The 13,094-nt window shown below is 47.3% G+C and overlaps 1 protein-coding gene across 2 annotated transcripts in view; it reads left to right on the top strand.

The window, feature by feature from the left end:
* The window catches only part of RIC1 (RIC1 partner of RAB6A GEF complex), an 882,831-nt gene that overhangs the window by 643,634 nt on the left and 226,103 nt on the right, over positions 1 to 13,094 (top strand). For both annotated transcript variants that reach the window (XM_078675923.1, XM_078675922.1), the window contains exon 12: positions 6,274 to 6,477. In XM_078675923.1, coding sequence (XP_078532049.1) covers positions 6,274 to 6,477 — 204 coding nt within the window. The remainder of the gene's footprint in view (positions 1 to 6,273; positions 6,478 to 13,094) is intronic.

The raw sequence follows: 13,094 nt of genomic DNA, 5'->3' as shown, positions 1-13,094 counted from the left end.
GTGGGAAAGTTCTTTATGATCGAAAAAAATCTAATTTCTGCTGTTGGAGCTTACTTCGATACTTTCAGCTAGTGCATGTTTCTTGATGTCTCATAGTTGCTAATGATAACATCTGAGAGCAGCCTTGTAGGGGATCTGTCTATGGTTTCATGGTTGGTTCTCCATTTCCCTCTATAGTTGTTTACAGTTTCTGTTTGATTCTTGGTGTCCCTCTAATTTCCAGCTAGCTTGCTTGTTGGATCTGTTTTTCCTATTAGGTTTGATCAGTGTGAGGGATTCTGCACAGTTCATGATTCAGTAAGTGAAGTTTATGATATCTTTTTTTAAAGTCATTTGTGGGGTTAGGTTGATCAGTGGGTGTGTTGACTCGAAGTTGGTTGATCTGGAAGTGAATGATAGTCACGGCAGGCATTAACACTGGGAGCGCCTAGTGTGTCAAGCATTTTTGGCGCCCCTCTCAAATGACCTCCTTCTCGGATTCTCTCACTGCCACCCAGCAAAAGTGCCCCTCATATCTCCATAACCACTCTCTCAAATACATTCCATTTGTTGTAAAGCAATGGTAAAGGCTGGCTTTACTAATCCACTCAGTTATGCACCTAAACTACCCATGTGTTCTTTGCAGAAGGCATAACAACCCTCTGCACTACTTTATGGTGAGTCAAAACTGCCACTAGAGAAACCTCCAACCTCTCTCTCTAGCAGGGACATTATCATGACATTTTTTATTGGTGCCTGACAGCTGAATGCACAAGGAACTATGTAGCAGGGGCTTTTAATCGTACGTTATTGCTAAACACAGCACCTCACAAAGTTAGTGCTCCCCTCCAGGTCAGCACCCAGTGTGGCTGCACCTGTCGCACTGCCTAAAGCTGACCCTGGACGGAGTGACCAGTCCATGTGAGTGGCGTGGTAGCGCTGTAGTTGAAGTAGCTGGTGATGAAGATGGGATCCAGTGTTTGTCTTGCTTTAGTTGTGGGTCCTGGGATGAGCTGGGTCAGACTGATGTCTAGGCTTTCGAGGAGTGGTGTGGTTCTGTCTTTCAGGTGGAAGTTGGGCTCACAGAGCAGTATGTAGGTTCTGGATTTGATAGTAATTGGGATGGCGAGATTGATGATTAGTTTAGACAACTTGGCTCACGGTCTGGGTGGTTGGTAGGCAAGGGTGAGTTGAGGGTGAAGTTAGCGGAGATTTGTAGTTTGAAGTGCACGTGTTCCAAGAATGGGGTGTCTTTTTCCGCTGATGTCGTACATTTATTGGATACCTTAAAGATGATTGGGAGTCCTCCTCCAGGCTTGTGGTTCCAGTCCCGTCATGCGATTTTGTAACCTGCTGGGATTGCTGCAGTGATGTTGGATTCAGATGTGAAGTTGAGAAAGGATTCCCTGATTAAGAGGAGGTCTGGAGCACCACTGCCCAGTAGGTCCCAAATTTCAGTTGTGTGTTTGTTGCGCCATTGTGTGTTGACTAGCATGCATGCATGCGGGTGGGTGGGTGGGTGGTTGGGGGTGTGTGTGTGTGTGTTTGTGGTTGCGCGGTCATATAGCAGCCGACATTAAGTAGGTCCTGGGAGGGAGAGAAACGCAGGGAGGTCGTAGGTGGGGCTTTAGATGAGCCGATAGAAGAAGCAGGAAGGTAAGGAGCGAGAGGCACTAAAATGCACTGAAGGGCAGAGATGGCTGCGGGGATTGCGATGAGGAGGAACAAACGAGAAAAGGCTCAAAAGAGAGGATGTACAAAAGAGAGATGCTCTAAAGAGAAAAGGCACAAGAGTGGAAAGAAAGTGGTCAACAGATGGAAAGAGAGAACAGATTAGTGAGCGAGAGAGAGAAGAAACAATAAGATGGGGTGAGAGCAGAAGGAGCGAGGCGGGAAAATCTAGGTGAGAAGACTGGTTCGAATGGGTCTAGGACTGGTCAGAGGACCAGTCACAGGTAAGTGATTTGGTAGGAGAAGGGGGCTTTCAAGGAAGCTGGGCCCAAGCAGTTACTATTGAAATTTTGTTAGGAGTTTTGTGTGTGAAAGTTCTGCCAATGCTTCTTTGTTTATGAAGTGCATCCTGTTTGTCTTTATGGTAGGCGAAGACAATTCACTCTTCGCCCTTGCCAGTTCATTTGTTTTACTTTGCTCTTGATCAAATGTTTTTGGATTTACAGCCTTGTTGGTCACAAAGAAAAATTGTGCAAACTACTCAAACTTTGTTTCAGATGCACCAAAAATATATTGTAGAAGTAGCGACTAAATATGATTTTTAGGTCTCGGCTAGCCGCACAAAGCGCGTCTCCGCCGAGAACCTTTTGTTGGCATGTGTGCTTCCCAGGAGACAATCCTGACTGCGCGCATCGCCTTGGAGGCGATTTGAAACTTGCACACGCCGACTGGCACGCGCCGCGCTCGGCCTGGCTGTCTCCTGGGAAGCGCAAACATACCCAGGCACACCTCCCCCTGCACGCATGCGGCCACACACACACGAGCGCAGACAGAGACACTCCCCCCTCCCCCTGCCGTCGCAGACAGAGACGGGCACATACACGCACACATACAGAGACACCCCCGCCGTCGCACACATACACACACATGCGCGCACACACACGAGCGCCCCCCAAGGCCCACTTACCGCCAATCCGGTGTTCTGTCGCCTCCGCTGGGCTCTCCCTCAGGCATGGGAGCCCCGCGTCACGCACTGCTCTTCGGACCAGGAACTCCGTGGGCGCGGGCTTCGCGCACAAGACGGAAGTCCCGCCCCCATGCTAGGTTTCGTTTTGGAATGCGCGCGCAGATATTGCAGTCATCTCAAAACTAAGATGGCGAAGAAACTAAAATGACAGGAAGAATGTAGATGATGCGAGAGGCCTGAAATACGGAATGGGAGGCACTGTGTAAATTGTAATGTATCGCTATTTAAATAGCGCTTTCCGTACGCTTAGCGAGACTCAGTGTAGTATGTTCATGGATAAGGGAATTTGACGCAATGTTGGGACGACGATGCATTGTGTAGGGTATTGCAATGGGTGATGTATTGGAGGTGAGATAGGTCCAGCGTAGGGGAAAATCTGGTGTATTACGCATAGGGATGCAAGAAGCGCAGTGGTTAAAAGGCACTGTTCAGAAAAGGGAGCTCCGAAAAGGAAGTGAGTAAAACTCCGAGAAAGCGAATGTTTCACGAGAATACACCCGATTGCGACAGGAGGCTCTAGTTTTTTTTCTTCAAAACAATCGCTGTGCTTTCCCATCGCTCCTCCTACAATCGCCTTATCTCCAAGGCACTTGAAAGGGGGGCATATATTACCTCAGTGTGTTTCCATATGTTGATCGGGCGTAGGTACCAAGGCAGGGGTGAGTGAGAGAACTAAGGTTTGAGAGACAAGAAGCCCGGCGCAAAACTGAACACACGGGGCGTTGGGGGGAAGTCACACGCCCACGACAGAGTGTTGAGCTGACTAGTGGAGGTGTAGTGAGAAGCCATTGCAGGTGGGTGAATGGGGTAGGTCGGCTAAGAGGCGTAAGTAAGGGTGGGGAGCGATTTCTGGTGTAGGTCATTAAACACTCAGTGAAAGAGAACGAGAAGAATGGCGAGAGAGAGAGCTGTCTAAAGTAGTGAGTGCAGAGTAGTGAATGCAGAGTAGTGAGTAGTGAGTGCCGAGTAGTGAGTAGTGAGTGCAGAGTAGTGAGTGCAGAGTGAGTGTGCAGAGTGGTGAGTAGTGAGTGCAGAGTGAGTGTGCAGAGTAGTGAGTGCAGAGTAGTGAGTAGTGTGTGCAGAGTAGTGAGTGCAGAGTAGTGAGTAGTGAGTGCCGAGTAGTGAGTGCAGAGTAGTGAGTAGTGAGTGCAGAGTAGTGGGTGCAGAGTAGTGAGTAGTGAGTGCAGAGTAGTGAGTGGTGAGTGCAGAGTAGTGAGTGCAGAGTAGTGAGTGCAGAGTAGTGAGTGTGCAGGTGCAGAGTGAGTGTGCAGAGTAGTGAGTGTGCAGAGTAGTGAGTGTGCAGAGTAGTGAGTGTGCAGAGTAGTGAGTGTGCAGAGTAGTGAGTGTGCAGAGTAGTGAGTGCAGAGTAGTGAGTGCAGAGTAGTGAGTGCAGAGTAGTGAGTGTGCAGGTGCAGGTGCAGAGTGAGTGTGCAGAGTAGTGAGTGCAGAGTAGTGAGTGCAGAGTAGTGAGTAGTGAGTGCAGAGTAGTGAGTGCAGAATAGTGAGTGCAGAGTAGTGAGTAGTGAGTGCAGAGTAGTGAGTGCAGAGTAGTGAGTAGTGAGTGCAGAGTAGTGAGTGCAGAGTAGGGAGTGCAGAGTAGGGAGTGCAGAGTAGGGAGTGCAGAGTAGGGAGTGCAGAGTGCAGTGTAGTGAGTAGTGAGTGCAGAGTAGTGAGTGCAGAGTAGTGAGTGCAGAGTAGTGAGTGCAGAGTAGTGAGTGCAGAGTAGTGAGTGCAGAGTAGTGAGTGCAGAGTAGTGAGTGCAGAGTAGTGAGTGCAGAGTAGTGAGTGCAAAGTAGTGAGTGCAGAGTAGTGAGTGCAAAGTAGTGAGTGCAAAGTAGTGAGTGCAGAGTAGTGAGTGCAGAGTAGTGAGTAGTGAGTGCAAAGTAGTGAGTAGTGAGTGCAGAGTAGTGAGTAGTGAGTGCAGAGTAGTGAGTAGTGAGTGCAGAGTAGTGAGTAGTGAGTGCAGAGTAGTGAGTAGTGCGTGCACAGTAGTGAGTAGTGCGTGCAGAGTAGTGAGTAGTGAGTGCAGAGTAGTGAGTGCAGAGTAGTGAGTGCAGAGTAGTGAGTAGTGAGTGCAGAGTGAGTGCAGAGTAGTGAGTAGTGAGTGCAGAGTAGTGAGTAGTGAGTGCAGGGTAGTGAGTAGTGAGTGCAGAGTGAGTGCAGAGTAGTGAGTAGTGAGTGCAGAGTAGTGAGTAGTGAGTGCAGAGTAGTGAGTAGTGAGTGCAGAGTAGTGAGTGCAGAGTAGTGAGTGCAGAGTAGTGAGTGCAAAGTAGTGAGTAGTGAGTGCAAAGTAGTGAGTAGTGAGTGCAGAGTAGTGAGTAGTGAGTGCAGAGTAGTGAGTGCAAAGTAGTGAGTAGTGAGTGCAAAGTAGTGAGTGCAAAGTAGTGAGTAGTGAGTGCAAAGTAGTGAGTAGTGAGTGCAGAGTAGTGAGTGCAGAGTAGTGAGTGCAGAGTAGAGAGTGCAGAGTAGAGAGTGCAGAGTAGTGAGTGCAGAGTAGTGAGTGCAGAGTAGTGGGTGCAAAGTAGTGAGTGCAGAGTAGTGAGTAGTGAGTGCAGAGTAGTGAGTAGTGAGTGCAGAGTAGTGAGTGCAGAGTAGTGAGTGCAGAGTAGTGAGTGCAGAGTAGTGGGTGCAAAGTAGTGGGTGCAAAGTAGTGAGTGCAGAGTAGTGAGTGCAGAGTAGTGAGTGCAGAGTAGTGAGTGCAGAGTAGTGAGTGCAGAGTAGTGAGTGCAGAGTAGTGAGTGGCCTCAAGTGAAGTACTCTGGTACCCAAGGATGACTAGCAAACAATATTATTCACAACGTTGCTTACTATTCAGCAACATTTGACAGTTTGCAAATCATCTTTATACAACAATTCAGAGTTTGATAACAAATTAATGTAACACATTGTAATATACAATGCCAATAGCTCAAACTTTAATGCTGCGAGACCTATTGCATTGTAAATGCTTGTTCTGTTTATGCTAATAACACTCTTCTTTGAGGGTACAGCTTAGCTCTGCTAATGCCGCCTGTTCCGCTAAGGGGTCCTACTCTCAGCTTCCTTATTGTCTAAGTGTTTGCTTCTTTATAGGATTTCCTTTCTATGAGAAAAATTCTCAAAACGTTCAACTATTACCAAACACTCCGCCTAAGAAAAAGCTGATCCTATTAGCTTTGCAATTACATGGTGGAAAAGTGAGACCTGTAGGCCTTACCACTGCTTGCTGTTTATGAAATAAGGCCTACCTCTGTATTGTCAACAAAATTGAGGACACCTGTCATGCATCAAAAGTTTACTTTAGAAAAGCCTTGTTATAAATTATGAAAGTAGATCTAATTATTCTCAGACTAGCTTTTTCCTCTTGACTTAAATAGCCAAGATAGTCCTAGCACTATGAAGTTTTTCCATGAGTGCATAGACATGCTTTGTTTATGGCGCCGTGATAAAATTTACAGACTATGCTAATTACATTTAAATATTGAAATCCAAAAATGGGGGAGAGGTGAACATTAATTATTGTGCATATTGCCCTTAGGAAGTGGAATCTGGTTGGTTTATTTGTACATCTCTCTCTCATGTATTGACATACATTTTTGTTTGTTTCTTGTACATAGAGCAACCAGGAACAGGTGCTTCTCCAGGGAGAGGATCGCTTGTACTTGAATTGTGGAGATGCAACGCAAGCCCAGAATCCCAGGTGCTCCCTGGCACACTCTGAACACAAGAACAACAGGGAAAGGGGCTCATTTTTGGATGGCAGCGTCGACTCTCAGGGTTTAAGCACTTTACTTGGGCACCGGCATTGGCATGTTGTTCAGGTAAATGTGTATTCTCTGTGGAAATTGATAGATAGATAGATAACAAGCTTGATTCGATTTCGATGCTAAAAAATCATAAAAGCACATCATACAATACATTATAACAACTTCATTACATTTCCCGTAGGGACAAGGTTGTAATACAGATCATTAATTCATTACAAAAGTTATTAGCTTTCTACAATTTATCACACTTTTCAGGAAATTTTTTAAAATCCATATCGAAAGTTCATTATCTGAAAATTGTAAAGCTAAGAATGCTGGTCGGCATCTTCTAAAAGCAAGTTTCTTTAAAAGTGGAACCAGCCATTTTTTCCTCTGTAGGCTATACAATTTACAGAAAAAAACTACATGTATTGTCATTTGCTCGGATATGTTGTCACGGGCATAATTGCATCACCCTTGCACAGTCATTCATATTTTGGAAACTCGTTATGCGATGAAAGGTATCTAGTCTGAATCTTGTGAGCAGCAATCTGTCGTATTGACCGTGCACTAAAATGAGATAGGGTTGAATATTAAAGTTTGTTATTATCATCTGGTAATGGACTACTGTGGGCTTTACTATTTCGTCTGTTAAACGGCGGGATTCAAGTATTGATAAGCATTTTTGTTTCAATTCTTTTCTAGACAACATACTTATGGTAGGTGGTTCTTTGTAGAACTCAGGATGTCCTAAGTCTTACAGAAACTTCCTGACATATTTTAACTATTTAAGTTTCAGCATGTCTGTCATTCCCAAAGCATTGGTGGAAATTAATAAAAATATCCAATTGCTTTCCTTTTACCCAGGTTTTGTGAAAATTACAAATGGATCTTAATTCCGTTAAATATTTGGAAATGAGTGGTCGATAAATGTAGCAAAGCAAGCTAGGTGCACACATCTTTCGGGTCTCAAGTTAAAGGGCTCTAAGAGGTCTGGGAGTAGTTGAATTTCAGTATAATTTAGGGCCTAGACAGATGATAAAAAACACCTTAACCAATATAATTATAGTAGGATAGATTAGTCATATCAGGAGGCAGAAGGATGAAATATGGAGGTCACTTTTGCTACCAACTACCATTATATGCAGTCAAAATTTGGTTTTAGCCAGTAGTTGCCTATCTGACTAAACTTCAAGGATGCAACTCTCAGTACACCACCCAATTTGGGCATGATTTTTGCTTTGGCACTTTGCAGGTTGAAAAATAATCCATTGGAAGAATGGAGAGAAGTGTGCCGGCAATGCTTGGTTGCATCCAAGCAATAAAAGATAACAGTTCAACTGCCTGTGACCTAACCTTGTGATAGGGTCATATCCAATAAAGGACAGCACTTACGCGATCAGCCTTCTTTTGGCAACTCAGTGGAGTAGTTTGTGGTGTCAAAGGTAATATTTGTCTAATAAATTCAGGGCAGTGGCAACATTGACATCGGTCACCAGTAATAGATTATCTGTAAAGTGTCATACAGTTTAAAACTGATCCATACCAGTGTTGCGACTGATGTATAGTATCGGCTTTTCCCCTTGGGTCGTCTCCTGAGATAATACAGCCCCTATGCCCTGATCCGAGACATCTGTTTGGAGTATAAAGGGACGGGAATAATCTGGACTAGTCAGGACAGTATCTGAAGATAACGAACTCTTCAAGGATTCAAAGGAGTGTAACACCTGAGGGAGGGGATCCCAATATTTCTTCGGTTCTGACATTTTTCTGAAGCAGATCAGTCAAAGGGGCCGCCATTTGGGTGAACCCTGGGATAAATCGCCGATAATAACCAAGTAACCCAAGGAATGCCCGTAGATCCTTTTTAGTTCTAGGCAATCGTATTTGTGAGATGGCCGTTAGCTTTGAAGCCTGAGGTCTTATAACTCCTTCCCCCAATAAGCATCCTAGGTATCGACCGGTCTGGGGAGCCAAGTGGCTTTTGGCCGGATTTATCTTCAGACCGTGTAACCTTAATGTCTGTATAACTTGTGATAGGTGTAACAAATGCTGCTCCCAGTTATCACTATAAATGATTATGTCGTCAATGTAGGCGCCTGCATAACTCTTATGGGATTGCACCACATTCATGGCCCTTTGAAATGTTGCGGGTGCCCCGTGTAAGCCAAAAGGTAACATTTTGAATTGATATAAACCATCCGGAGTCGAGAAAGCCGTTTTCTCTCTATCTTGTTTCCGGAGGGGTACCTGCCAATATCCCTTGCATAAATCCAAAGTGCTGATATACTTTGCTCTGCCTATTCTCTCTACCATTTCATCTATCCTAGGAAGGGGGTATGTGTCGAATTCTGAGATTTTATTGACTTCGCGAAAGTCAATACAAAAACACACCGACCCATCTGGTTTTGGCACGAGAACAATGGATCAGTTCCAGTCACTCACAGATGGTTCAATGATATCCATCTGTAACAGTAACATCTTTTGTATTTCTTCCCTTATGGTTTGACAACGGGCCTCAGGTATACGATATGGTTTTAACCGAACCCGTTTTCCCTGAGGGTTTTTTGTAGCATGTTCAATATGGGTGATTTCACCTGGAGAGGTTGAAAAGGTATTGGCAAGGGGTTGTAATACATGGGATAGGTTCTCTTTTAGCATTGGCGGCAGTTCAGAATCGATGCATTGGTGGAACAGGGGTGTCTGTGCTTCCACAATGTTTACCGACACCGGCAAGGGTCCCTCCCATTTTTTAAACAAATTGACATGGTATATTTGGGAGAGGTGCTTGGCTGGATCTTTTTCGATGCGGTAGGTCACAGGAGTCAATGCTGTAGGGACCCTGCCACTGTCCTAATAGCTTCTGTTCTGAGGACTCCATCATCAGCAATACAAGATCCCCCACTTGGAAAGATCTTTATTTTGTCCCTTTGTCATACTGTCCTTTTTGTGCATTCTGGGCATCTTCCAGGTTGGTCCGGACAATGGTCCTGATCTGACTCAAGTGTGTCCGTAAATTGGCTACATATTCGGTTAAAGGTTTGATATTGTTTGGTTCTGCTTCCCATCTTTCTTGGGCCATGTCTACCAATGTGCGGGGTTTATGACCATATAATAATTCGAAAGGGGAATACCCAGTGCTTTTCTGTTCCTTACATTGAATAGCGAACAATGCTCAAGGCAACATATCTTCCCATTTCCTTGATTCTAAAGCCAACAACTTTTTTAGCGTAGTTTTAAAGGTGGCGTTATACCTTTCAACCAACCCATCTGTTTGTGGGTGGTAGGCAGCTGTTCTGATGTGTTTGATTCCTAGTTGAGTACAGACCTGCTTCATTATCCTGGACACAAAGGGTGTTCCTTGATCGATTAGGATCTCTTTTGGGAATTCCACCCTTGGAAAAAAAAACAGTCATAGCTTTGGATATATTAGCAGTATCTGGACGACGTAGGGGTCTGGCCTTAGGAAAGCGAGTAGCATAATCTACTATGACAAGTACGTATCTACACCCGCTTCGGGATGGCAATAAAGGCTCCATTATATCCATACCTATGCGGCGGAATGGGTCGTCAATAATAGGAAGTGGCTGTAATGGAACCCGGGGATGTTGATATCTGCTCTGTCTTTGACATACTGGACATTCCCTACAATATCGCTTAACTTGTTGGTATATTCCTGGTGTAGGAACCGGGGTCACCAGTTCCCCGGGGGTAGCCTGGCACGAGCAGGTAGGCACCCGAAAGCTCAGGTGTTAAGTGACTATACAACACACGCATCCACTGAGACAATAAGTGCACGCAAGAACTTAGACCGCACCAGTTACGTTTGATTCAAATTAATAAGCTTTTATATAAGATTAGAATCAAGGTAATCAAAAATTCACAGTATCAAGAACTTATTAGCTCCCTTTAAAAATACATGTGTTTCATCACTCGGCAATAAATACTGTACTGAATAAATATTAAATATTAGATAACCATAAGCGTTGCAATAGTCCTGTTCTTACTCAGCACCTGCTAGAAATTCTTTATAAAGTCATTCAGATATCATTTCAGCAAGCACCAATAACCATCTCTACAGGTAAATAACCATTTCAACAGTACATTTCATGAGGGGAGCAAAGGACATTTCATCATCAATGCCACACACCTAGAGCTGAAACCACGGCTGCCAAATCATTAGGGCAATTACAGATTCACTACAGCATTAACTTCTTGTACATTTCATTAGAAGGAGAAACGCTGTCTTACTCAGCCGAAACTTTCCTAGCTGCAGGAATAAACGGTGCACTAAATGAGATTATAACACTTCTCACAATGTAAAACATTTCATTAGAGGTCAAACATCTTCTTTAAATGTAAACCATTTCTTTGGCCGGCTGTAGCCCCCTCTGTCTCAAAGTTACTCAATGCTTCATGAGGCTCTTGCCCAGTCTACAGTATTCGTATGGGCCTTTTAGGGGCCAACGGGGTCCAACAACAGTTTCCCCGAGGGGAGGGGCGGTTCCGGGGGCCTCCTGTTCCCTCCTGGGAGACCCCGCATCTACTCTGGTCCTCCGCCCTCCCCCAGGGTTTTACCTTTACTCTTCGGGCCCACGGCCCCTTGCGGAGCAGCTGCAGATGGTGAAGAGGCCTCCTGCGGCCTCTCGAACGATTCCGGGCCCTTCGGGGGGCCGGTGCTGACAGGTACGGGCCCTGGCTCTTTCTCCGAGCCTTCCGGGGTCCCAACAGGCTGTTCCCGGGCCTCTCGTGGCTTCCCGGCCCAGGGACCAATCGGGGGCGAGGCTCAACGGAGGCGCGCCTGCAGCTGCCAATGGCAGCGTGCCTGCGGGGCGCGATGACCGGGCCCAATGGGAGCGCGGCGGGGGCGGGATTGTTGACGACTCCCCCGTCACGTGAGCGGGGGAAATGCCTTCAGGGCCTAGCGCGGCCTACGGGGTGCTCGTGGCCGGACAGGAATTCCTGAAGCGGCGGCCCTTTCGCGATTCCGGGGGTCGCCGGGGGGGAACAACCAGCAGCAAGACACTCGTGGGGGGGCGCAGAGGCCCCGGGGATGTCAGCGGCCCTTCGTTGACGTGGCGCCGGGCCCCACAGTGAGTTCACACACGGCGCTAGGAAGCCTCGGCACCGGGGCGTGGAGCTGAGCAGCGCTGGGCAGATAAAGCGCTTTGTAGATCTAGCGCTTCAGGGCAGGAAGGTCTCTAGCACTTCAGTACTTCTCACAGGCACAGTGAGGGGAAAAGTAGACACCTCGTGGAGGCCATGCTCCGGGCCACAATTACAGCGCTAGCTTGCACCCAGCAGTTCTCGGGACCACAGCCGGTCTAGGCAGTGCAGCGCTCTACAGGGTCCACAGCAGGGGAGCGCTGGATAGGCAGCACAGTCTATTCGGCAGTTCACACAGGACAGGGAGGACTGCGCAGGAGCCCAGGTGTGGGGGGAAAGTGAACACAGGTCTGTACCTGGGGGGTCCTTCAGCAGTTCTTTGTAGTACAGACAAGGAGTCTTCTTGGCGCTAGATGGTCCTGCGCCCTTGATGGGTTGTTTCTTAAGGAGGGGGGGGGTTTGAGTTGAAGGCATGCCAAGTTTCCTCAAATGGTCACTGAAGATGGTCCCTGGGTTCCCCTCCCGCCGGGCCAGATCAGAGGGCTAGATCAGGGTACCTCACCCTACTTGGAAAGCAGCACCTAAGCCCTGTCACTCCCAGTGGCATAAGTCCCTGACTAGGCCCTACCGCCTAAATCTCCTGCGTGGGTCCCCCAGGTCAGTGATGCCCCAACTGACTGGAAAGTTTCCCTCCCTTTCCTTATATAGCGACAGTTGGCAGTTGCAATGGCAGTTGGTGTCACCTCCCCTGTTCTAGAAGGTTCCAGGAGCTTCCCTCATTCTAGCTATGGGCAGGCTGGTATCGCAAAATTGTTTAAGGGTTCCAGCCAGCTCCTGGCTACTAGAGTGCGTTTACAAAGACCACGTTGCAGTAGCAGGGGTCAGTGGCAGCCATGTTAGGGGAAGACAGCACCTGCACCTTAACATTGGGAAACAATGGGAAGGTGCCCAGAGACCTAAGGCCAACAAAAAGTAGGTGGAAAAAATGAGGCAAGGGCGAAAAAAATAGGGAAAGACCACCCTAGGGCTGACAGGTCTAACATGCGAAGCCCCCCCCCCCCCCAGCTGAAAGTGGGGAGAGCTACCCAACCTCTAGGGAGTTTTCGCCGCTAAGGCGGAAAAACCGGTAGAGACCGTCAGCATTGGCGTGGTCAACTCCGGGCCGATGTTCCACCCGGAAGTCCATCCCCTGTAGGGAAATGAACCACTTTAGCAACTTGGGGTTTTCGCCTCTCATTTGCATGAGCCAGCGAAGGGGTCGGTGGTCGGTTTGAATCAGGAAGTGAGAGCCAAAGAGGTATGGCCTCAACTTCTTCAAAGCCCAGACCACAGCGAAGGCTTCTCGCTCGATGGTACTCCATCGCCATTCCCGAGGGAGGAGTCTTCGGGAGATAAAGGCCACAGGTTGGTCTTGGCCGTCGTCGTTGAGTTGCGAAAGCACAGCGCCTACGCCGTGCTCGGAGGCATCAGTCTGCACGATGAATTCTTTCTGGAAGTCAGGAGTGGCCAGCACCGGAGCGGTGCACATCGTGCGCTTCAGTGTTTCAAATGCCTCTTGACAAGCAGCCGTCCAGATCACCTTGCGC

The sequence above is a fragment of the Lissotriton helveticus genome, chromosome 2_1, assembly GCF_964261635.1.
Source record: "Lissotriton helveticus chromosome 2_1, aLisHel1.1, whole genome shotgun sequence".
In the NCBI taxonomy this organism is placed as follows: Eukaryota; Metazoa; Chordata; class Amphibia; order Caudata; family Salamandridae; genus Lissotriton; species Lissotriton helveticus.
Note: the sequence above shows the minus strand (reverse complement) of the source record. Positions and strands in the feature narration are given on the sequence as shown.